Consider the following 26770-nt stretch of genomic DNA (forward strand, 5'->3'; position numbering starts at 1 on the left):
TGCATGTGGAGCATCAAGCTAATAGAACCTATTACCGAGTGTAAGTTGCAGACCTTGCTTAAAAACTCGTAACACAACACAACTCATTCCCCCAACGTAACAGGGTAGATTCATAAAACACAACCCCACCACATGATTTGTATTGAAGAAACACACAGTTTGTTCGGCCAACCACAGTCCCCCTTATATCAGGGAACTTTTTTATTAAATAAATAATATGTGATCAAGGCACAAAATCATAGGGGGGCCGGGGAGGGTGTAGAGGAGGGGACACAGAGGGGGAAAAGTCACTCAGCGGCGCCTGCCACCTCGCGCCGCTCGAGTCTGGCCACCCCGGGGAGCCCCGGAGGGACGGTAGTTTACAGTCTGCTGGACACGACGTTCCCTACCGTCTCCTCCGGTCTGGGATGGGCCGGCGGTGGCTGAAGCGTCGCCTCGTCTCCTAGCCCTCTTGGCAGGGCCAGCAGCGGCGGCGGGAGCAGTGGTAGCGGCGACGGAGACAGCTCGACGTCGCGGAAGCCTTCTGCCCCCACCGGCAAGGACGGGAGGCGGAAAATGGGGTTGGAGGATGGATCTCTCCTCTGCCATCTCTCTGCATGTTGAGGTCATCAATAGCAGGGCCTTCCCGAACAGGCCAGCGTCGGAGAGGTCGGCCGTCAGAAGAGGGGCTCTCTTCTTCTCAGGTACACGAGCCTGCTCCAGCCAAAGGTGACGCTGGCCCAGGGTGGCCAGGGCGCGCACTTTACCCATGGCTATGGCTAGCACCTGGGAGAGGTGCAGCACAGCTCCCGCAGCCTGGGTGATCTGATCGCACCTCACCTCGTTCAGATCCGCGCCGCCCGTCATTATCCCCGATACAAATCTAGCCAGGTGGGCGATGTTAGAAGCCGCAGCCAGCGACTGTGTACCGGCGATAAATGACTGGTCACCCCAATAAGCCAATCGCCTAGCCGACCTCCCCTGGAGGACCGGCTTGCATAGGGGCTCCCACACCATATCCGGACAGAGGAGCGCGGCCATCGGATTGTCAAGCCGAGGTACGCCCTCCCCCATACCTTTGACCAACCCCGACACCCGCGTAACTGGTACGTAGGCGGGAGTCAGTCCCATGATGTTGGAGACCGCCTGGCCCCGACGAACATAGGCCCCCATCGATGGGAAAAATGGGTAGACAACGTCCACCCCTCTCACCGGGGGACGCTGCCAGGGATGGCCTATGAGGTCATCAGGGACAGGAGCAGGCAATGGCTGCGGCAGCGGCACACCGTTTGCAGCGGCGGCTACCGCCATGAGCTCGGGAAACAAGGCCCGCAGTTCCCCCTGCGGACCCTCCTCCACCGACCCCGCATCCCTCGCATACAGCAGGCTGCGACTGGTCAAGGAGCCACAATCCGATGCGGCCGACAGTAGGGCATCCTGTTGATGAGGCCAAGGTGGTTCCCCGACATCCTCGAACAAGGCGCCCCGTGGAGCCATTTCCCCCCACCCCGGGGTCTCCGGAGGAGGGATACTCTCCTCCACGGGACCATCATACAAGAACCCGTCCGCCTCCTCCATGAAGTCTTCAGTTTCCATCAGAAATCCAGAGTCGGACGCGGCCTCGCTGGTCTCCAGCAATTCCCCAAACCCAGGCCGTTCGCGTCTGCACGCCACCATGTGACGACGTGAGCGAGCAGACGCAAAAAGTTTTCGTCGCAAATCCCCTGGCTCTAAGACAATCCCCCGTTCATCAACGGGCGATTCCCCAGAAACAGAGGAACCAGAGTCGAGATCAGGCCATCGCCGGAGCGACGGCTCCGAACCCTCGGCTCGTCGGTGAGGAAAACTATCCACCGGCAGTCTCCCGGGCTGGGTCGGCAACCACGAGAGTGGCAACAGCCCAGCACCGGAACGCACGACGGAGGCGGGAATGGAGAATCGGTGGTGAAGAGTAGGTCTAGCGGGTCTACTCTCCGCGGAATACATTATGACCCAAACCTTTTTCTTATATAAACAAGTGAGAGAAGAAAAAGGTTAGGCACAATGTAAACCTAGTCACAACTCTTTTCAACTTATCAACGACACGTCAAGTGGGGTACTACCGAGGCACTTCCTTGTGGTGAAAGCGAGAAGGAGGAGAGCAGGTGACCACACACCTGCTTATGAAGGTAAGCTGATGAGGGGTGTGGTCAGACTAATACTGGTATTAGAGGTACATTTGTGGTTTATTCAGTACGCGTGCACGTACGCGAGATAGTGCAGAAGGCGAAGCCAAGCTGAGCCCTAACGATACAGAACCAGTGTCATGTCTGTTTAACTCACCAGACACAACCAGCGTCACGTCTGTTTAACTCACCAGAGACAACCAGTGTCACGTCTGTTTAACTCACCAGACACAACCAGTGTCACGTCTGTTTAACTCACCAGACACAACCAGTGTCATGTCTGTTTAACTCACCAGAGACAACCAGTGTCACGTCTGTTTAACTCACCAGACACAACTAGGGTCACGTCTGTTTAACTCACCAGAGACAACCAGTGTCATGTCTGTTTAACTCACCAGAGACAACCAGTGTCACGTCTGTTTAACTCACCAGAGACAACCAGCGTCATGTCTGTTTAACTCACCAGAGACAACCAGCGTCACGTCTGTTTAACTCACCAGACACAACCAGCGTCATGTCTGTTTAACTCACCAGAGACAACCAGTGTCACGTCTGTTTAACTCACCAGACACAACCAGCGTCACGTCTGTTTAACTCACCAGAGACAACCAGTGTCACGTCTGTTTAACTCACCAGAGACAACCAGTGTCACGTCTGTTTAACTCACCAGACACAACCAGTGTCACGTCTGTTTAACTCACCAGACACAACCAGCGTCACGTCTGTTTAACTCACCAGACACAACCAGTGTCACGTCTGTTTAACTCACCAGACACAACCAGTGTCACGTCTGTTTAACTCACCAGAGACAACCAGTGTCACGTCTGTTTAACTCACCAGACACAACCAGTGTCATGTCTGTTTAACTCACCAGAGACAACCATTGTCATGTCTGTTTAACTCACCAGAGACAACCAGTGTCACGTCTGTTTAACTCACCAGAGACAACCAGTGTCATGTCTGTTTAACTCACCAGAGACTACCAGTGTCGTGTCTGTTTAACTCACCAGACACAACCAGTGTCATGTCTGTTTAACTCACCAGAGACAACCAGTGTCACGTCTGTTTAACTCACCAGAGACTACCAGTGTCGTGTCTGTTTAACTCACCAGACACAACCAGTGTCATGTCTGTTTAACTCACCAGACACAACCAGTGTCACGTCTGTTTAACTCACCAGACACAACCAGCGTCACGTCTGTTTAACTCACCAGACACAACCAGTGTCATGTCTGTTTAACTCACCAGACACAACCAGTGTCACGTCTGTTTAACTCACCAGAGACAACCAGTGTCATGTCTGTTTAACTCACCAGACACAACCAGTGTCATGTCTGTTTAACTCACCAGAGACAACCAGTGTCACGTCTGTTTAACTCACCAGACACAACCAGCGTCACGTCTGTTTAACTCACCAGACACAACCAGTGTCATGTCTGTTTAACTCACCAGACACAACCAGTGTCACGTCTGTTTAACTCACCAGAGACAACCAGTGTCACGTCTGTTTAACTCACCAGAGACAACCAGTGTCACGTCTGTTTAACTCACCAGAGACAACCAGTGTCACGTCTGTTTAACTCACCAGAGACAACCAGTGTCACGTCTGTTTAACTCACCAGACACAACCAGTGTCACGTCTGTTTAACTCACCAGAGACAACCAGCGTCACGTCTGTTTAACTCACCAGAGACAACCAGTGTCATGTCTGTTTAACTCACCAGACACAACCAGTGTCACGTCTGTTTAACTCACCAGAGACAACCAGTGTCACGTCTGTTTAACTCACCAGACACAACCAGTGTCACGTCTGTTTAACTCACCAGACACAACCAGTGTCACCTCTGTTTAACTCACCAGACACAACCAGTGTCACGTCTGTTTAACTCACCAGACACAACCAGTGTCACGTCTGTTTAACTCACCAGAGACAACCAGTGTCATGTCTGTTTAACTCACCAGAGACAACCAGCGTCACGTCTGTTTAACTCACCAGACACAACCAGTGTCACGTCTGTTTAACTCACCAGAGACAACCAGTGTCACGTCTGTTTAACTCACCAGACACAACCAGTGTCATGTCTGTTTAACTCACCAGAGACAACCAGTGTCACGTCTGTTTAACTCACCAGAGACAACCAGTGTCATGTCTGTTTAACTCACCAGAGACAACCAGCGTCACGTCTGTTTAACTCACCAGACACAACCAGTGTCACGTCTGTTTAACTCACCAGAGACAACCAGTGTCATGTCTGTTTAACTCACCAGACACAACCAGCGTCACGTCTGTTTAACTCACCAAAGACAACCAGTGTCACGTCTGTTTAACTCACCAGACACAACCAGTGTCACGTCTGTTTAACTCACCAGACACAACCAGTGTCATGTCTGTTTAACTCACCAGAGACAACCAGTGTCATGTCTGTTTAACTCACCAGAGACAACCAGTGTCACGTCTGTTTAACTCACCAGACACAACTAGAGTCACGTCTGTTTAACTCACCAGAGACAACCAGTGTCATGTCTGTTTAACTCACCAGAGACAACCAGTGTCACGTCTGTTTAACTCACCAGAGACAACCAGTGTCACGTCTGTTTAACTCACCAGACACAACTAGTGTCACGTCTGTTTAACTCACCAGAGACAACCAGTGTCATGTCTGTTTAACTCACCAGAGACAACCAGTGTCACGTCTGTTTAACTCACCAGAGACAACCAGCGTCATGTCTGTTTAACTCACCAGAGACAACCAGCGTCACGTCTGTTTAACTCACCAGACACAACCAGCGTCACGTCTGTTTAACTCACCAGAGACAACCAGTGTCACGTCTGTTTAACTCACCAGACACAACCAGCGTCACGTCTGTTTAACTCACCAGAGACAACCAGTGTCACGTCTGTTTAACTCACCAGAGACAACCAGTGTCACGTCTGTTTAACTCACCAGACACAACCAGTGTCACGTCTGTTTAACTCACCAGACACAACCAGTGTCGTGTCTGTTTAACTCACCAGACACAACCAGTGTCACGTCTGTTTAACTCACCAGACACAACCAGTGTCATGTCTGTTTAACTCACCAGAGACAACCAGCGTCACGTCTGTTTAACTCACCAGACACAACCAGTGTCACGTCTGTTTAACTCACCAGACACAACCAGTGTCGTGTCTGTTTAACTCACCAGAGACAACCAGTGTTATGTCTGTTTAACTCACCAGACACAACCAGTGTCACGTCTGTTTAACTCACCAGAGACAACCAGTGTCACGTCTGTTTAACTCACCAGACACAACCAGTGTCACGTCTGTTTAACTCACCAGACACAACCAGTGTCACGTCTGTTTAACTCACCAGACACAACCAGTGTCACGTCTGTTTAACTCACCAGAGACAACCAGTGTCACGTCTGTTTAACTCACCAGACACAACCAGTGTCACGTCTGTTTAACTCACCAGAGACAACCAGTGTCACGTCTGTTTAACTCACCAGACACAACCAGTGTCATGTCTGTTTAACTCACCAGACACAACCAGTGTCACGTCTGTTTAACTCACCAGAGACAACCAGTGTCACGTCTGTTTAACTCACCAGAGACAACCAGTGTCACGTATGTTTAACTCACCAGAGACAACCAGTGTCACGTCTGTTTAACTCACCAGACACAACCAGTGTCACGTCTGTTTAACTCACTAGAGACAACCAGTGTCATGTCTGTTTAACTCACCAGAGACAACCAGTGTCACGTCTGTTTAACTCACCAGACACAACCAGTGTCACGTCTGTTTAACTCACCAGAGACAACCAGTGTCACGTCTGTTTAACTCACCAGAGACAACCAGTGTCACGTCTGTTTAACTCACCAGACACAACCAGTGTCACGTCTGTTTAACTCACCAGACACAACCAGTGTCACGTCTGTTTAACTCACCAGACACAACCAGTGTCACGTCTGTTTAACTCACCAGAGACAACCAGTGTCACGTCTGTTTAACTCACCAGACACAACCAGTGTCACGTCTGTTTAACTCACCAGACACAACCAGTGTCACGTCTGTTTAACTCACCAGACACAACCAGTGTCACGTCTGTTTAACTCACCAGACACAACCAGTGTCACGTCTGTTTAACTCACCAGAGACAACCAGTGTCACGTCTGTTTAACTCACCAGACACAACCAGTGTCACGTCTGTTTAACTCACCAGAGACAACCAGCGTCACGTCTGTTTAACTCACCAGACACAACCAGTGTCACGTCTGTTTAACTCACCAGAGACAACCAGTGTCACGTCTGTTTAACTCACCAGACACAACCAGTGTCACGTCTGTTTAACTCACCAGAGACAACCAGTGTCATGTCTGTTTAACTCACCAGACACAACCAGTGTCACGTCTGTTTAACTCACCAGAGACAACCAGCGTCACGTCTGTTTAACTCACCATGCCCAGAAATATCAGCTCTTCCTCACGTTCCTTTAAGGTCCTCTTCCTCTGTATGTAGCCTTTCCACACCTGAGAATGAAGTCTTCATTTGTCATCATTTGTATCTCGTACAATGAGAAGTTGTACATCTCAGAGCTCATGTCTATGAAACCATGTGATTATCTGTATCTAGCGAGGGAGGGAGGGAGGGAGGGAGGGAGGGAGGGAGGGAGGGAGGGAGGGAGGGAGGGGGGGAGGGGGGGAGGGAGGGGTAATGTACATAGTGATGTAGCTACACTACCCCCCCTGATGAGCACGGTGCACACAGTACCTTCTGGATGCAGACCACAGCCGAGTCAATAGCAGCTGCCCCCAGATCCCTGTCACGGTCCCAGCTCTGCCTCTCCTTTCCCCTGTGGATCTCCTTCATGAACATGGCCCTGGTGCGCCCCTGGCGAGCTCTCTCTGCTACCTGGATGATCCTAACCGCCTCCTCCAGGTCCATTGTTAATGCTACAGACTGACAGGGACAATAGAAGAAGTGGTAAACTGATACTGTAGTAATATGTAGATCAGTGGTTCTCAAACTACGGGTCGCGACCCAAAGTGGGGTCGTGGGTAGGTGACAGCGCATTGGCAAGTAATTTTCTTTAATACAAGAAATACATTTTTTTATATATTTTTGTATGTTCTGGCAACATATTTTGGCTAAATATGCCTCGTTTTATAAATTTGTATTGATAACATAGTGCTGTAATATAATTGTCTAATAAATATGCATGATCAAAGTCAAAAACATGTGCTTTTATTTTGATATTCCTTAATTCCACATTGAAATGACACGATACCTTAAGTGTGGGGTCGCCAAAAAGAATCCTAAATAAAATGGGGGTGTGGTATAAAAAGAAATTTGAGAACCCCTGATGTAGATTATACTGTAAAAATACTGTAATCTTATTTTTGAATGAATGACCAAGTAAATAGTAAATAACATGATCAAGTACAGTATGTTGTTTTTTCCCTCGACTGAACTGTAGCCAGTGTAGAACTCACTTGGGGTCTCTCTGGAGTACCTTCCATCCTGTTGAGGATGTCCTTTAACATCGCCCTTCGCTCCTGTAGCATTTCGCTGCGTTCACTGATGAAATAGCGAGGGATAGGGATCTCTATGTCTGCCTATAAGGGGAAATCAAAGACAACAGCTCTCATGGTTTCGTGGCGATTGAAGAATCTATATAGCATTCCTTCTTTTTTGGGGAAGGGCATTACCATGAGCCAACCTTTACAGTCCCTGCCTGGTTATGAAGTATGTTAAGTGAACGGGGACTGCTGGTCACTTCTGCCCCCAAGACAGCACCTTTATGATATTTAAATCCCTGGACTCTGTATATTATTCTGCCCTCAGATTCATCACTAATTGATTGATTGATTTAAAATTGTATTAACAGATTGCAGAATGGGTACAATACAATTGTTAAGGGGATGCAGACCAGAGAAAGGCTTTCGTCTTGTTTACATCAGGGTCCCCCATTTTCAATTCATCATAACATATATGACATACATGACATACAGATAATGATAGATACAACACTCATCCCTGTGTCCTTTATAAGAAGGTTGGTTGGTCCTCTCTGATGGAGAGGCGCAAAAAAACACTGGTATTTGTTCATTTTTAAGGCCATTTTTGGTAAGCTACCTCCTTATACAAAATCATTATTGGAATGGAATGTTGGTACCTATGGATCCCATTCTAGTGACTGGCTGGTCCTTAAGGTCCAGTTTGCTCGTAAACAGGGTAAATATGCATTTTGCTATGATGCCCCTAGCTCATGGAATGAACTCCAACAGTCCTTAAAGCTTGAGATTCTCCCCTCTGGTGCAGAGTTTAAAACCTTGATCTCCAACCTTTGTCAATCAAGTTGTATGTGTTTTAATAGATTTGTTATCCTTACTACTTTTATCCTTACTCGCCGTGTTGTCTTATTGTTATGATTTTATGTGCTGTGTGATTTTATATGCCCTTTTCTTTGCTTATTTCTGTATGTACACTCGACGTGACTGTAAATGAGGGAAACCTCAGTTGCCTTTCGAGTTTAAATAAAGGTTTAAATTAAATTAAATATTTATGTTGATTGTTAAACTGTGTGGGTATCAAACAGGAGACTATCTGGTATCAAACAGGAGGAAAGACTGTCAGGTTTTGGGCTGTGTGGGTATCAAGCAAGAAAGACTGTCAGGTTTTAAACTGTGTGGGTATCAAACAGGAGGAAATACTGTAAGTAGATCAGGTTTTAAACTATGAAAGACTGGGTTTTAAACTGTTTAAACAGTAATTGTAATTGTTTAAACTGTTCTGTAAAGCGTGGGCACTGCACTATTGCATTATTTTATTCTGTCTATTCTATTTTACTAACTATTTTATTGCACTGCACTATTTTACTCTTGTCTATTATATTTTACTCTTTTATTAAAAATGTTAATTGTTGTGCACCCAAGTGGCGACCCATGTAACGCACTGCATCGCAAAGCGGCTGACTGGGGTTCAAATCCCGGACCCGGCGTCCTTTGCCGAATGTCTTCCCCCCGCTCTGTCTCCCGTTCTTCCTCTCTCTCTCCCTCTACCGGACTGCCCGGTAGTACAAACAAATAAAAATCTACCAAAAACATAATTAAATTTTTTTTTAATGTAATTGTCTATATTATGAGTAGGCCTATCAGTGATAATTAAACCATAAACAAAGAGGCCTATTAAGATGTTAGATCCTAATGTGAAAAACTATGTGATTTAATGTTCTATGCCTTACCTTGAATTTGTCTATTTTGCTGCTGTCTATTTTATGCTCATTGTATACTTGTTTTATGTCTGCACTTCATGTGTAACGGAGGTACCGCATGTCTATCCACAGTCACGAGGGACTTGTATAGTGAAGTGGCTGTGGACGTTAAGCGGTACTGCAAGTAAACTCACTCCCCAGAGGCATCCAGACCCAGTACTTAGAAGTGAATTCACCTCAGGCGGTTAGGTGGCCGAGCGGAGATTGCGTTCGTCACCAGCCCCGGAGCTGTGAGCTGGATTCGCCTGTTCGAATCCAGCTCACAGCTCCGGGGTTGTCACCAGCTTGGCTGGCCGTCTGCACCAATACAATTGGCTGTATTAGAGGGTGGGAGAAGCTGGCGGGGTGGGTCCGGGTCGTTGTAAACAGCGACTCCCACAGTTCGGTCGGGGCGCCTGCTAAGCGCGGATTGGACTTGAGGGGGATAGTGTGGTCCTCCCACACGCTATGCCCTCTCAATGAGAATCCGCGCTGCCAGGTGAAAAGAAGCGGTGATTGGCTGGACGTGTGTCGGAGGAAGCACGTGGTAGCCTCCACTCTCCCAGATGATCTGACTGTGGGGGGTAAGTGCGCAGCGACCAGGAAGGGACTGGGAATTGGCATACGACTAACATTGGGATGGGAGAAAATCGGAGGAAAATGGAGGGGGAAAAGACAAAAAAAAAAAAAAAAAAAAGTGAATTCACCTCTTGGTACGGTGGTCTGTGATGCCGCCCGCGGCGCGCGAGGCCGGGGTTCAACTCCCACTCAGGGCGATCCCTTAACAGGGGTCGAATCGAAACACAATGCAGAGCGAGATCACACGGGTCACACATGCATTGCTCTTGATCTGCCAATTTTGTGCACATTTTTGCCTATGTCTTTTTTTTACTGCTGTGAAGCACTTCTTGTATGAAAGGTGCTATACAAATAAAGTGTATTATTATTATTGACTGCTGAGACTCACAGGTGTGAGTTTCAGATCCTGGACCACATCATCCAGGTAGTGGTACTCCGAGAACTCTTTCTCCACCATCTCGTGCTTGAGCTCCAGCACTCTCCCCATCACGCCCTCCAGGACCCCCCGGATCACGCGTCTCTTCTGGGGGTGGACCACCTGGTCGTAGGCCTCCTCCAGCTGCCAGAAGATTTGAATGTAACGTACGTAGAGGGTGGCCACGCGCTGGACGAACACCACCCGGTCCTTTTCTGGACGAGGGGGCTCGACAGGGAGCTCCTGAGTCAGCAGACTGCTCAGCTCCACTTGGGCTTCTGCCCATTGCTTGTTGTACGCACTGGAAAGAGATAAGATGAGATCAGATATTCCTTTACTGATCCCCTTGGGGGAATTTAGGCATTATAGCAGTATGGGGGCGGGGGGGGGGGGGGTACAGGTATGGGCAACAAACTTGCAGTTCCGCGCTCGGGTTCTGCGATCTGATTGGCCACTGACGTACGCTCTCTCTACGCCCAAACAGCGTGTTACGCTAGTTCTGCCTCTAACCTCTAACAGCCTGCAGCCTGCTAGCATTATCGATTTCATAACATAAATGTTCAAAACACGACAAGACAGTTTGCATCACTTCCCACGGTTCTCTGCACTTATTCTACCGGTAGTGCGGTAGTTGTTGCCACGGTATTGGGTCTTTGGGTGAATACTTCATTGGCGGGGAAGAAGAACACTGATAGCGGTGTGTGGACCGTCCTGCGAGCCCCAGACCACCGCCCCGCGAGCCCCAGACCACGTCCCGCGAGCCCCAGACCACCGTCCTGCGAGCCCCATGGGACGAGACCAGGTAGAATTTTAGGCGCACAGGAAATAAGTCTCGCGGGGCGGTGGTCTGGTCACCCAACGACCCAATACCGTGGCAACAACTACCGCACTACCGGTAGAATAAGTGCAGAGAACCGTGGGAAGTGATGCAAACTGTCTTGTCGTGTTTTGAACATTTATGTTGTGTTGATGGAATCATGTTAATATAGAGAGATGAAAACAATACGTTATTTCGATTGATATGAAATCGATAATGCTAGCAGGCTGCAGGCTGTTAGAGGTTAGAGGCAGAACTAGCGTAACGCGCTGTTTGGGCGTAGAGAGAGCGTACGTCAGTGGCCAATCAGATCGCAGAACCCGAACACGGAACTGCAAGTTTGTTGGTAAAAGACACGCTGCCCGGCATGGTAATAGTAAGACATAAATACAGGCAATAAATATTATAGTACAGTAGAAAGGTAAAAATAGGCAGTGTAAACAATATAATTAACTCTGAATATAAGCATATGAGCAAGTAGGCAGTGTGATCAAAGGTGCAGATGAGGGTCTGTAATATGACCTGAATATCAGTTATATTATACATTACAATAAATATGGTTACAATAAACACTAGAATCTAAATATATATGTTACACCCGCTAAGTTCTTAGCTTTAAGAAAGACACAAGAGTGTAGGTTAATTTAACCATAATATTTATTACATAAAAGGAGTGGACAACATTATTATAAGCCCACTTCAACCTCATGCTCAGGAACCCCAATCAGTCTTGACCGGGCAGGGTTTTATTCACAGCAACCTGGTGACACTTCACACAATGAAGGAGAGTAATATCAATTGTCAATAAATAGCATGTCATACGATCAATTGTCAATAAATAGCACTTCATACGATATCGATTGTTAATAAATAGCACTTCACAAAATGAAGGAAACTTTATCACACATCAATAAATACCACGTCAAGAACTGTATAAAAAGGGATGTCAAACTTCTCACAATGAAGTAAACAGATATCCTACCATCCTGATTCAACTTGTGCAAACTGTGCATAATCACGGCATCCATATGATAATGGCACACTAAGCCTGCCCGTGTTCACGTCTGAGAGAGGTACCTTGTACATGGGTTGGTGTTATGGTGGGGGGGAAACGGACACACAAATAAACAAACAAACATACATGTAAAGAAAACTAATCTGGCCCAAGGGCAAGACCCAATTCTTTTTGCCCATCTACCGGCCCATTGGCCCGGGCGGATTAGACATTATATTAAACTACCAAACAATATATACTAAAAGTGTTTCACGGCAAGAGCAGCTGGACCACTGGTGCTCTGGTTCGTCGGTGGTCCTATAATCCTACCGACTACTTTCAATCCCGCTGGGAACCAGGCAAGTGATCTTAGCGTGTAATGCTTGTTCCTGCATTCCGGAGTGAGGTGTGCACCTACCTCACTGCACCGGCCGCAACAAACAATTCCAACTAACGTTCCTCCCGCAGGTAGCCCCCTATAACGGAACCTGGCTCATTGAGGCCCCTCCTCCTTTCTCATTAATGCCACCCGTCACATACACCCCCTCCAAATGTATCGGCGTCCCGACGATATACCAATACAATCTACTACTTGGGGAAAACCTTAAACTGCAGATTTAGGGAGTCTAAACGGATTATCGTGTTTGCCTGCAGTACTCCTATTAGACTTCCTGAGGCCTTCCACCACCACTGGGAAATCTGTCTCCAAGTCACCATCCCCTCCTTCCAACACATCATCCTCTGGACCAAGCTCGGATTCTGACATTGACCCCTCACTATATGACTCCAACGGCCGTCCTTCGGTCAATGTAACATCTGTATCCTCCACCCCATTGTCTCCTCCATCCCCCTGCTCCTCCTGCTCTTCCCCCAAATCATGGCCTGTATCAGGCCTCAACCCACCTATGGGCATACCTCTCATCTCAGTCCGGTGGACATGCCGTACCGGACCATCCTGAACTGCAGGGGTGATGGAGTAGACTACACCACGTTCTGCGGGGCACTGTACCACCCGGTAAGGGGTCGGTTCCCAGACATCCTGAATCTTGTTACGACCCTTCACCCCATGGTTACGGACATATACAAGGTCTCCCTCCCCTATAAATGGATCTCTCACTTGCTCTTCCTGTTTCTTATCTCTGTACTCTCTCCTTGTAGCCAGGCGCTGTCGTACATGGCTATACGCTCCCTCCAGTGACTCCTGGTGCTCCTTTACCCAGTCCTCTAGACCCTGCTCTGCCTCCTCTAACCCCTCCCCTAGCAAAAAATCCACAGGGAGTCGGGGCTCCCGGCCAAACATTAAAAAGTAGGGAGTCATGCCAGTGGACTGATGCACGGTGGTGTTCTAGGCATAGGTTAACTGAGGAAGGTGCCGCGGCCAATATCTCTTCTGGTCTGGGGGCAGTGTGCGCAACAAATCATGTAATGTGCGATTATATCTTTCACACTGACCATTTCCCTGAGGGTGGTAAGGGGTAGTACGAGACTTGCGAATCTTGTAGACCTTGCATAACTGCCTGACCAACCCACTCTCAAAGTTTCTTCCTTGATCTGAATGGATACGTTCAGGAGGACCAAACAAATTAAACCACTGTTTAACCAGAACATCAGCTACGGTACTGGCCCGCTGATCTTTAGTGGGAATGGCCTGGGTGTATTTGGAAAACACATCTGTTAAGACCAGCACATTTTCTCTTCCATTTGAAGCTAGTTCCAACATGGTGAAATCTATAGCCAGGATTTCATGTGGCCTAGAGCAGTGTTTCCCAACCGGTGGTACGCGTACCACTAGTGGTACGTGGGTGGTCCCCAGGTGGTACGTGAAAAGATTTTGAAAAGTAAAAAAAAAAAAAAAAAATTATTAGAAATTGTACAGGAAAACTGTACCCACATAATGAATAATGCATAATCTGTAATAATGTAACCAAAATTGGGGGCATTCAAATTAAGTAATCATTTGCTGGCTATAATTATATTATTATTGGCGCTGAGTTCAGCTTCCCGCCCGCCGGCGCCGGACTGTCTGTCAGCTGTCAGGTATTCATTGAAGCGCTGGTGTTTATTGAGATAAAAATCATTATGGATCAATGGCTGAGTCGAGATGGTTCATCCAGAAACAATGTAAAGCATATAAATTATGTTCGCTTTGCAGTTGGATGAATAGACGGATGTCAGTGGGGAAGCACAACTGATTGCGTTTGTGCGTTACAAAGACACTTTGGAGATGAACGAGCACATTCTGTTTTGCAAGAAACTCATGGGGAGAACTACTGGACTGGACGTTTTTAACGTTATTGACAATTTTTTCTCTCAACACAAGCTGGATTGGAAATACTGCTCATGTGTGCACAGACGGCGTCCAGAGTTAAATTATGTTTTGAATGATGCCGTAAAAGTGATCAACTTCATACAGTCCAGGCCTTTGAATCATAGACTGTTTCAGTCACTTTGTGAAGACGGTGGGTCAGACTCAGAACATAAACAGCTCCTGCTTCACACCGACGGTTATCCCGAGGGAAGACGTTACAGCGAGCAGCTGTTCGAGCTGCGCAATGAAGTGAGGGCATTTCTGTCTGAGCACACACACCCCCTTGTGGCGATGTTCGACGACACAGACTGGGTAGCTCGGCTGGGAAACCTCTCTGACATTTTCAGCAAACTCAACCAGCTGAATCTCTCTCTTCAAGGTAAAGACACAACTGTTCTTAGCTTGTATGACAGGCTCAAGTGTCACATTAATTGGTGAGTTACTAACTTTTTTTTAGTCTTTAAACAATGGCTATTATAATTTATATGATTAGTTATGATTGAATATATGATTTAAGTGTCACATTAATTGTCGCATTGGGTCACAAAGACAAAAATCTCCTCTTCTCTATCTCTCCTCATCACTTCTCTCCTTCTTCCACTCCCAGGTTTCACCTTAGCTACACACACACACACACGCACACACACACACACACACACACACACACACACACAGCCGGTCTGCCACAATATATAGACTATTAATTTATTAATTATACATCCTGGGCATCACCACGATTGATTGCGTAGTAGGTGGTACTTTTGGTTGGCTTGAAATGCTTTGGTGGTACAGTACTCAAAAAAGGTTGGGAACCACTGGCCTAGAGGCCTGTAGACTGCCCATAACTGGTTTAATTTTTGGCTGTACAGCTTTAGCCAACACACATCTCCCACACTGCAGACACCATTTCTCGACATCCCTGTACATATTTGGCCAGTAACACCGCGAACGCGCAAGCTGCAACGTCCGCTCCACCCCCTGATGCCCATGATTATCATGCAGCTGAGTGAGCACATCTTTATGTAAACACTGTGGTAGTACAAGCTGATAGATCTCCTTACCACCATCAGGAGATTTACACTGTCGATACAGCACTGTCCCTTCCTCTCTCAGGCGCCCCCATTGGCGTGCAAGCTCCTTGGTACCCTGGCCAAACCTCTCCCTCTCCTTTGCATCGGGTGGCCTGGCTTTTCTCCAACAGGCCAACAGTGGTCCAATAACTGGATCTTGTTCTTGCAACACGGCTAGGCTCTCCTTGGAACAACCTGGAAGCACAGAAATGTCAGACTGGATGCCAAAGAGCCCTTCCTCCCAGACATCTTCCTCCTCCGAGGCCTCAGTCGTACTGGGCTCCCTGTACCGGCGAGACAAGGCATCCGCATTACCATTCCTAGTCCCAGGACGATATTTTAAAGTAAGGTTAAATGGAGCCAGCTCGCCTGCCCATCGTTGCTCTACTGCACCAAGTTTAGCTGTGTCTAGGTGGGTAAGTGGGTTGTTATCTGTATATACAGTGCAGGAACCCCCTAACAGATACCCTCTGAATTTCTCCGACACTGCCCACTTAAGAGCAAGAAACTCTAGTTTCATAGAGCTATAGTTCTGCATGTTCTTTTCTGTAGGTTTAAGTGCCCTACTAGCATAAGCGACAGGCCTGAGCTTCCCTCCATGTTCCTGGCAAAGTACTGCCCCCAACCCCGCATGACTAGCATCAATCTGTAACACAAATGGCCTATGAAAATCTGCATAGGCCAACACTGGTGCAGAGATCAGCGCCGTCTTTATCTGGCCAAAATTCTCTTCACACTCTGGTGTCCAGACCGGGGCCAGTGGCTTCCTGGGAGTCTTACCCTTTTTTATGCCTGGGGACAATTGTGCTGCTGCATGATTTAAAGGAGCAGCCATCTTTGCAAACCCAGCTATAAAGCGCCGATAGTAACTAGCAAACCCCAGGAAAGATTTGAGCTCGGCCAGATTAGTGGGGGTCCGCCACTCCTTCACAATTGCTACCTTGTCCGGGTCTGTTGCCACTCCCTCAGCCGAAACTACATGGCCCAGATATTTCACTTGCCTCTGAAAGAAATGGCATTTAGAACCCTTTACCTTGAGCCCCTGCTTCTGTAGCCGAGAGAAAACTTCCTCCAGCCTCTCTATGTGCTGCTGAACAGAGGAAGAGAACACAATCACATCATCAAGGTACAGTAAAACAGACTGATAACGGCAATCTCCGAACATGCGCTCCATAAGGCGTTGAAAAGTGCTAGGAGCATTGCACAATCCAAATGACATCCTATTAAATTCGAATAGACCGAATGGAGTACAGAATGCCGTCTTTGCCCTATCCTTTTCCACAACCTCCACTTGGTTGTAGCCACTGGCTAAGTCCAGAGTTGAAAACCATTTAGCTCCCACCAGTCCATCTAATGACTCCTCAATCCGTGGCAAAGGGAACGCATCTTTCCTAGTCTTAGCATTGAGGCGACGATAGTCTACACACATTCGGTTTCCGCCGTCTTTCTTCTGTACCATGACAATGGGTGATGCATAAGGGCTACAACTCTCTCTGATGATCTGGCTGTCCAGCAGTTGTTTTATGTGGGCCCTCACCATATCATATTGAGACGGGATGATGCGACGGTACGGCTGCCGTACAGGAGCATCATCTAGCAGGGGGATCTCATGCTGAATCAGATTGGTACAGCCCAAATCAGCTTCACTTTTTGCAAACAGACTGTTATATTTATTAATCAAAGCTGCCGCTTGTTGTTGCTCAGATGCATCTAATCCCTCAAAAGAATTAGGCAAAACCCAGTCAGCCCCCCCCCCAGCTTCAGTTCCTGGAAGGGACACAGATGCTGTGCACTCATTGTTAATCACATCCCTGCGAAACTCAACCTGAGGAGCTGGTTCTGATACTATAGTTACCATGCTCACCGTAGCGATGACCCTGCGTGGGGTTAGCCAAACATCAGAGTAGCCCACATTAGTGATTGGTACATATGTTATCCCTGCTTCAGCTGTCACTAGGGCAGGTGAAACCAACAGCCCTTCTGGAAGTACCCCCTCACCTGGCCGTAATGGCTCCACCAATAATTCCATGTGCTGCTGTGAATGGACCTTAGGACATGTTACAGGGACCATTATTAATGTACCGGCAGCTACACAAAATGGCCGCTTACCTCTCACTCTGACTCTGAAGGGCTCAGGGGAATTGGCCATGGTCTCCTCCACTTGGCAGTGTCTAAGGGCTCGTCTCCATTCCGGGGCCTCTGTCACTCTAGGATCCTCAAAAAGACTAGAGCCAGACTGTACAAACAACTCCTGATAAAACCCTTTGATTACATTCATACCCAGTACTCCCGGGGTTAACCTTTTTTTATGCTGCATTTGAGGGTCATCTGCATCTCTGACTACCAGGACACCCCTGCCCGTGATACATTTTCCCAAAATCGTGATGTCCAACTCCAAATAACCCAGGTATGGCAGCTCTAGACCATTTCCTGCCCGAAGATCTAACCATGCACACTCACGTAACTGAGCATCGGTGAGGTGACCAAAATGTTCTTAAAAAAAACTCTCAGTCATCGTTGTGACCATGGACCCAGTATCCAATAATGATGGAACCACAATTTCCCCCATCTTAACCTCCACTACTGGACATTCACTCACAAGTGTCGACATAACAGATGGATTTCGTCCTGAATCAAGCTTAGTCTCAGGGTTTATATGACTTTGCTCGGTAGTAGTGGGCTCTCGTCCCTCTGCTTGGCCTGGTCCCTTTTTGGGCTGGGATGTTTTTGGGAGAGCTGCAGTGCAGTAACGTGCTATATGGCCCCTTTGATCACACCGAAAACAGATAGGCTTTCCATCAGGAGCAGGAGCTCTTCTAAATCTAGATGGAGGTTGAGCCCCACCTTCCTGTTTGAAGGGCTGCAATGCTTTCATTAGCACATCCAATTGTCTCTGTTGAGCCTCAATGAGGGCTTTCAGTTCAGAATAACTTGATTTATTTTCAATTGGCTCGCAGGACACTTGTGCCTGGACTTCATTCGAAAATGGAGGGGAGTGATTATCCTTTTTAAATGACCGTTTTTCACACTGCGCTGTCCACTCAACAGCCTCCCTCCGTACATCCCTAATTTTCCAATTAGGGTTCACACAAATTTTGTCTCGTAATCTTATACTCAAACCATGGTCCTTGACCCCCTCACAAAATTGGTCACGCAGGTCTCTTTGGGACTTAGGCTTAGCCTGTGCGTCTGTTTGAACAATCTGATCCATTTGGGACATAAGGGCATGGGAATAGTCCAACAATGACTCCCCCTCACGTTGTTTGCGGTTAAAAAACCTGCGCTGAAGAGAGATTAGAGAGTGTGAACATCCATACACTTCTCTCAATATCTGAATTATTCCACCAACAGTCTCTCTCTCTTGTTTGGGAAGATATTTAACCTCTACCCGGGCCGCCCCTTCTAAATGGTTATACACACAATTAGCTTTTTCTTTTTCAGACGATTTTAACTGGATATGGTTCTCAATCAGTTCAATCCATTCTTCCAGGGTAGGCGAGTCTGCGTTATCCAGATTGCCCGAGAATTTGGGTACCTTTTCACTCTGCTGGATGTACACCAACCGTGTTCCCCCTTGAGCCTCTGCAGCTGGCTCCACATTGTCCCCAGTGCTGCTCGAAGCTCCTGGTTGAACGTCTGGCTGCAGTCTCTGCAACTCCTGCTCCAACTCCTGTATGCGCTGCGCCATCGCGTCTGGCTCCATGGCCTATGAGAACTGATGAGAAGACCACAATGGCCCTGGATCCTCTCTGCTGCGTGGCCCTGGCCCACCGCTGCTCTTGCCGTTTCACGTGCTCAAAAATAAGGAAAAAAACATGTAATCCGCTTCCCCCATGAAAAGATAAATGCTTACTTAGCTAGGACTACTGACTACGCCAAATGTTACACCCGCTAAGTTCCTAGCTTTAAGAAAGACACAAGAGTGTAGGTTAATTTAACCATAATATTTATTACATAAAAAGGAGTGGACAACATTATTATAAGCCCACTTCAACCTCATGCTCAGGAACCCCAATCAGTCTTGACCGGGCAGGGTTTTATTCACAGCAACCTGGTGACACTTCACACAATGAAGGAGAGTAATATCAATTGTCAATAAATAGCATGTCATACGATCAATTGTCAATAAATAGCACTTCATACGATATCGATTGTTAATAAATAGCACTTCACACAATGAAGGAAACTTTATCACACATCAATAAATACCACGTCAAGAACTGTATAAAAAGGGATGTCAAACTTCTCACAATGAAGTAAACAGATATCCTACCACTCTGTGATTCAACTTGTGCAAACTGTGCATAATCACGGCATCCATATGATAATGGCACACTAAGCCTGCCCGTGTTCACGTCTGAGAGAGGTACCTTGTACATGGGTTGGTGTTATGGTGGGGGGGAAACGGACACACAAATAAACAAACAAACATACATGTAAAGAAAACTAATCCGGCCCAAGGGCAAGACCCAATTCTTTTTGCCCGTCTACCGGCCCATTGGCCCGGGCGGATTAGACATTATATTAAACTACCAAACAATATATACTAAAAGTGTTTCACGGTAAGAGCAGCTGGACCACTGGTGCTCTGGTTCGTCGGTGGTCCACAAGGAAGCATACTAAGACCGCTACTATTCCTAATTTATGCAAATGACATGTCGTCAGCTTGTGACTGCAACTTGTTCCTGTTCGCGGACGACTCAGCCCTGCTCGTCTCTGACAAGAACAAGTTACAGGTTGAAAAAGCCCTCAGCTCGGAACTAGGCAAAATCTGCATATGGCTCGCCGACAACAAACTATCATTACACATGGGCAAAACAGAGTCCATTCTCTTCGGTTCAAATAACAAACTCAGCAAGACCGACGGCTTCTCGGTTACAGTGGGTGACAATATTATCACAAGGAAAGATGAAATTACCTACCTGGGTTCCATCCTAGAGGCTAATCTTTCCTGTGACAAAATGGCATCCAATGTAATAAAAAAAGTCAACCAACGAATGCGATTCTTGTACCGGATCTCCTCTCTGGTAAACAAGAATACCCTGAAGACTCTAGCAGGAGCACTCATTCAAGGGTACTACGACTATGCTTGCACCTCATGGTACCAAAGCACCTCAAAGGCACTAAAAAACAAATTACAAACATCTCAAAACAAGCTAGTCAGACTACTACTTGACCTGACTCCTAGAACCCACCTCACCCCTGCCCACTTTGACAACCTAGGATGGCTTAGAGTAGACGACAGAGTACAGCAACTTGCAATGGGCCTGGTCTACAAGATACACTACGCGACCAAGGTACCCATGTACATGTCAAAATACTTCCCAAAGGTCAGTGAATACCACGATCACAACACCAGAGGGAGCTCCACAAATCATGTAAAACCCAGATTCGGCTCAAACAAGGGACTAAACACGTTTCGCAATTATGCCACATCAATGTAGAACGCCCTGCCTAAAGCTGTAAAGGAATGTGAATCACTACCCACCTTCAAAAACACTCTCAAAAAACACCTACGTGAGACTGCAATTCGAAACTGGCCCCTACAAATGTCCTAACCTAGTTGTACAGTAAATGACCAAGTAAGGCTTTGTCAATATTCCAATGTACAGTGTAAAATGTGTGTGTCCCCTTCCCAACCCCCCCCCCCCCCCCCCCACCTCCAATGTACAGCCCTCACCCAACCCACCCAACCCCACCCCACCCAACCAACCTCCTCCAATGTACAGTTTCTATGCCAAATGTATATACACTCCTTTTCTGGACACTTTTGTATCACAAACAGTACTGTATTTGCAAATCTGATATGTCATAAATGTATAGATGTAGCAGTACTGTCTATCTGTATGTCATGTATGTCATATATGTTATGATGAATTGAAAATGGGGGACCCTGATGTAAACAAGACGAAAGTCTTTCTCTGGTCTGCATCCCCTTAACAATTGTATGTATTGAGCTGTACTGTACTGTACCCATTCTGCAATCTGTTAATAAACTTTTCAATCAATCAATCAAGTCCTATAATCCTACCGACTACTTTCAATCCCGCTGGGAACCAGGCAAGTGATCTTAGCGTGTAATGCTTGTTCCTGCATTCCGGAGTGAGGTGTGCACCTACCTCACTGCACCGGCCGCAACAAACAATTCCAACTAACGTTCCTTCTTCTTCTTCTTCTTCTTTGTCTGATTTATTGGCAGTTGGCACCTACAGAGTGCATTACCGCCACTTCCTTTAGTTTGACACGATCGCAACTGCACAACACCGCCATCTCCTGGCCCCCTTCACCTCCCATACTGCCCCTCCTGCGCCCACCACCCTGAATTGCAGCTAACGCTGCTTCCCCCTGACTGAGTCCCCCTCCACGATACATGCTTCATCACCCCCCGTAGCCTGGCTCCGAACCACCCGCTCACTCACACCCCCCTTCTCTAACTCCACCAGATCAGCCACCCTCTTCAACTCCCTTATAACATCCTCCACCGTCAACCCCTCCATACCCAAGTGCCCCACTGCTGCTAAAACTATCAACCTAGTCCTCTCTGTCCTACTGCTAACCGTCGCCGTCGTATTCACTACCCCTGCCACAAAGGCCACTAAATCCAACTTCCCCCTCCACACCCTCCTCTCCTCCTCCTGTACCTCCTCTACTGTCAGCTGCCCTTTCCTAAAACCCTGTGCCCTCTCTTGCTGTCCCTGACCCTCCTGCACTATCCTCACTGCCAACTGCCCTTCTCTAAACCCCTCTCCCTTGCCCTGCTGTCCCTGTCCTACCTTCCTAGCTGCCTCCGCATATGAAATTCTACCTTCCCTTCTCACCCGCTGGACCACTACCTCTCGCTTCATCGCCTCACAACCCCAATACGCTACACTATGCTTCCCACCACAACTACAACACCTCGGCTCCACTCCCTGGTCACACTCCCCATACTCATGCTCCCCACTACATCTACCACATCTCTGCCCCTTCCTACACAACTTAGCTATATGACCAAACTCCTGACACCTGTAACACCTCAACGGATTCGGCACAAACTCCCTAACCCTATACGCCATAAACCCTACAAATACCACTCTCGGCCTAACCTCACCCTCAAACTGCACGACTACCGTCCCTGTCACCACCTTCTCTGCCCCTCTCTTCATCCTCTCTATACTCTTAACTTTCCCATTACGTTCGTCACTCCTCAACTCTCCTAACAGCTGCCCTTCACTAACCCTAATTGGAATTCCACTAATCACCCCCTTGCAACCACCATCCCTCTTCTCCCCTACTATCCCCACTCCACAGACCTTCACTTTTCCAACGCTCTTCATTTCCCTAGCCTTCTCTACCTGCACTACACTTACACATCCTATAAACAAGTTCCCATCCCCTAACGTCCTTGCATACCTTACCTCTCCTACCTGCGCCTTAATGATTCCTGACAGCTGTCTCGGCTCCATTTCCCTAACCCCGCCTCCTCCCTCAAACCGCACCACTACATTCAACCCTTCTACAAAATCCTTCCCTCTGCCCTCATCCTCTGACCCACTCAAGCTATCTCCCCTCCCCTTCTTCCTCTTACTCCCCTTCCCCTCACTTACCCTACTCTTCTTCCCCACCTTCGTCCACCCTTCTCCCCCGCTCCCCTCTCCCTCACTACACTCCATACTGTCACTATCCGTCTCCCTTTCCTTGGCTGAAGCCTCCGTCACCTCACCTCCCTCTCCACACGTCACACCCCGAGGGGACACTGGGCTCGCACCCGGTGACTCGCGTCCCTCCTGACGCAAGCCCTCATTCCACTCGCTCCCATCTCGATTCACCCAAAACCCTGGACAGTCTTCCACCGGCCGGGGCCATTCACGAGGACTCCACTCTCCCTGCTCTCCATACGCTGCCTCGCTCGCCTTCCACCACCGCTCACTCCCCTTCATCCGCTTCCGCATTCTTGCACATTCAAAAAAAAACGTCCAACTAACGTTCCTCCCGCAGGTAGCCCCCTATAACGGAACCTGGCTCATTGAGGCCCCTCCTCCTTTCTCATTAATGCCACCCGTCACAGTACCCATTCTGCAATCTGTTAAATAAAGTTTTCATTCATTCATTCATTCATGTCGTGTATGTTATGATTAATTGAAAATGGGGGACCCTGATGTAAACAAGACGAAAGTCTTTCTCTGGTCTGCATCCCCTTAACAATTGTGTGTATTGAGCTGTACTGTACTGTACCCATTCTGCAATCTGTTAATAAAATGTTCAATCAATCAATCAATCAATCAATCAATCAATCAAACCTTGTGCCGCGCGGCAGTGAAGGGGTTAATGATCACGTGGTGAGTAGCTCTGTAGCCTTGGAGAATAATGTTGTTTACTTCCGGGGTTGTGTCTCAGACCAAAACAAGCTGCTTGACTACACACTACACTACACACTACACTACACACCGACTACACAACACTACACGACACTACAAAGCCGCTTACACACACACACAGAGAGATGGACGCGGAGACCGAGGACGAGAAGATACCCGGTAATAATAATAAGACAATATTAATCATCATAATGTAGAGAATCTCTCTCCTGACGACACCGATTGAAAACGTGTTGTGTTGTGTGTAAACAAACAGCGTGCGCGCTGCAGCAGTGTGTCGCTGTGATCATTCGATTCAAATCACATTCGATCACATTCACATGCATTATTAGTACAAGTACAGTACAACGAAAATAAGTTGGCATTCAACTTATTCAAAATAAGAGTGCAAATGTATTAACAGTAAAGTGCAACAGCAATGTGCAATGTACAGGTGATTCAACTGGGTGTAACATTATATACATTAGTACCACGGAGTAATACTAGTGCTAATCAGAGGTATGTACAGTTGTAACGTTAGTATTAATATGTACAGTGATACAGGTATAAAGACACTCTGGTAGTAAGTCTATAGATATATAGTATTAATATGTACAGTGATGCAGATAAAGACTGATTGATCGATTGATTGAACACTTTATTAACAGATTGCAGAATGTGTACAGTACACAGTACAGCTCAATACACACAATTGTTAAGGGGATGCAGACCAGAGAAAGACTTTCGTCTTGTTTACATCAGGGTCCCCCATTTTCAATTCATCATAACATTTATGACATACATGACATACAGATAGACAGTACTGCTACATCTATACATTTATGACATACCAGATTTACAAATACAGTACTGTTTGTGATACAAAAAGAGTAAAAAAGAGAGTATATGCATTTGACTTAGAAACTGTACATTGGAGGAGGTTGGGAGGGTGGGGTCGGGGGGGGGGGGGGCGGTTGGCGGGGTGGGTGGGGGGGGGGGGGTCGTGGGGGAAACTGTACAACTGTACAACAAGCAAGACTGTACAGTGGAATATTGACGAAAACATACTTTGTTCCAAGAAGGGGGCCTCGTGTATTCTTGGGTTAGGTCATTTACTGTACATTGGAGGGGGTTGAGTTAGGACATTTACAGGGGCCAGTTTAGAATTGCAGTCTCCCGTAGGTGCTCTTTGAGAGTGGTTTTGAAAGTGGGTAGTGATTCACATTCCTTTACAGCTTTGGGTAGGGCGTTCCACATTGATCTGGCATAATTGCGAAACGTGTTTAGTCCCTTGTTTGAGCCGAATCTGGGTTTAACATGATTTGTGGAGCTCCCTCTGGTGTTGTGATCGTGGTATTCACTGACCTTTGGGAAGTATTTTGACATGTACATGGGTACCTTAGTGGTGTAGTGTATCTTGTAGACACTATGGTAGTAAGTCATACTGGCCAGCAGTGTAATTAACTAGTAAGAGTAGGTAAGAGATATTGACATATATAGATATAGTATTAATATGTACAGTGATACAGGTATAAAGACACTATGGTAGTAAGTCATACTGGTCAGCAGTATAACTAGTAAGAGTAGGTAAGAGATATGTACAGATATAGATATAGTATTAATATGTACAGTGATACAGGTATAAAGACACTATGGTAGTAAGTCATACTGGTCAGCAGTGTAACTAGTAAGAGTAGGTAAGAGATATGTACAGATATAGATATAGTATTAATATGTACAGTGATACAGGTATAAAGACACTATGGTAGTAAGTCATACTGGTCAGCAGTGTAACTAGTAAGAGTAGGTAAGAGATATGTACAGATATAGATATAGTATTAATATGTACAGTGATACAGGTATAAAGACACTATGGTAGTAAGTCATACTGGTCAGCAGTGTAAGTAGTAAGAGTAGGTAAGAGATATACAGATATAGATATAGTATCTAGACTGCTAGAGACTGAAAAATGCATTTATAATGCATGTCACCTTTAAACATACTTGGTCTACTTGACAGATTTGTGTCGGTTGCTAAAGTTTGTTTGTGATTAAAAGTTATACAAATAATAATAAATAGTGTTTAAATGGTTTTAAACTGGATAGAATGTTACCCTGACTTTCATTCTAAAACACAATTAACTAACGAATGCAACCGAAACACAGAATATGTTATTTTTTTTGATCTCTTATCTCACAGAATCGGGAGCGGTGTTCACGTTTGGAAAGAGCAAATTTGCTGATAACATCCCTAGTAAATTTTGGCTTAAAAATGACGTCCCCCTGCAAATTGCCTGCGGGGACGAACACACAGCATTAATTACAGGTAAGAGACACGTCTTGAGACATTTTGTACTTTAGTTTGTACTTTAGTTTTGTATATTGTATATGTGTGTATAGTGTTTGGTCTTTATTCTTTAAACGTTTTACTGTATGTAGCACAATCGCAGGGGCTCATACAGAACCAAGCATTTCACTGTAATGCACCTTATATGTGACAAATAAACCAAAACGTGAACTTGAAACTTGAGGCACTAAAACCTACTTCTAGTAATTATTAGCCCCAATCTGTGGTCTTTGACTATTTCATTGTGGCGCATGATTACATTATTTTTTATATTTTTTTTGTCTTTTTCCCCCTCCATTTTCCTCCGATTTTCTCCCATCCCAATGTTAGTCGTATGCCAATTCCCAGTCCCTTCCTGGTCGCTGCGCACTTACCCCCCACAGTCAGATCATCTGGGAGAGTGGAGGCTACCACGTGCTTCCTCCGACACACGTCCAGCCAATCACCGCTTCTTTTCACCTGGCAGCGCAGATTCTCATCGAGAGGGCGTAGCGTGTGGGAGGACCACACTATCCCCCTCAAGTC

General features: G+C 46.8%; 1 protein-coding gene across 1 annotated transcript in view; it reads right to left on the reverse strand.

The window, feature by feature from the left end:
• The window catches only part of LOC311247761 (dynein regulatory complex protein 11-like), a gene marked incomplete at both ends in the record, with an annotated part of 38566 nt that extends 19315 nt beyond the window's left edge, over positions 1 to 19251 (reverse strand). Inside the window, 7 exons of the mRNA XM_084338763.1 lie at positions 6586 to 6657; positions 6899 to 7087; positions 7621 to 7743; positions 10348 to 10675; positions 15650 to 15847; positions 16442 to 16653; positions 19099 to 19251. Coding sequence (XP_084194889.1) covers positions 6586 to 6657; positions 6899 to 7087; positions 7621 to 7743; positions 10348 to 10675; positions 15650 to 15847; positions 16442 to 16653; positions 19099 to 19251 — 1275 coding nt within the window. The remainder of the gene's footprint in view (positions 1 to 6585; positions 6658 to 6898; positions 7088 to 7620; positions 7744 to 10347; positions 10676 to 15649; positions 15848 to 16441; positions 16654 to 19098) is intronic.
• Between the last annotated feature and the right edge of the window lie 7519 nt (positions 19252 to 26770).

This window comes from Notolepis coatsorum (assembly GCF_963971535.1).
Source record: "Notolepis coatsorum genome assembly, contig: SCAFFOLD_1278, whole genome shotgun sequence".
Classification (NCBI taxonomy): Eukaryota; Metazoa; Chordata; class Actinopteri; order Aulopiformes; family Paralepididae; genus Notolepis; species Notolepis coatsorum.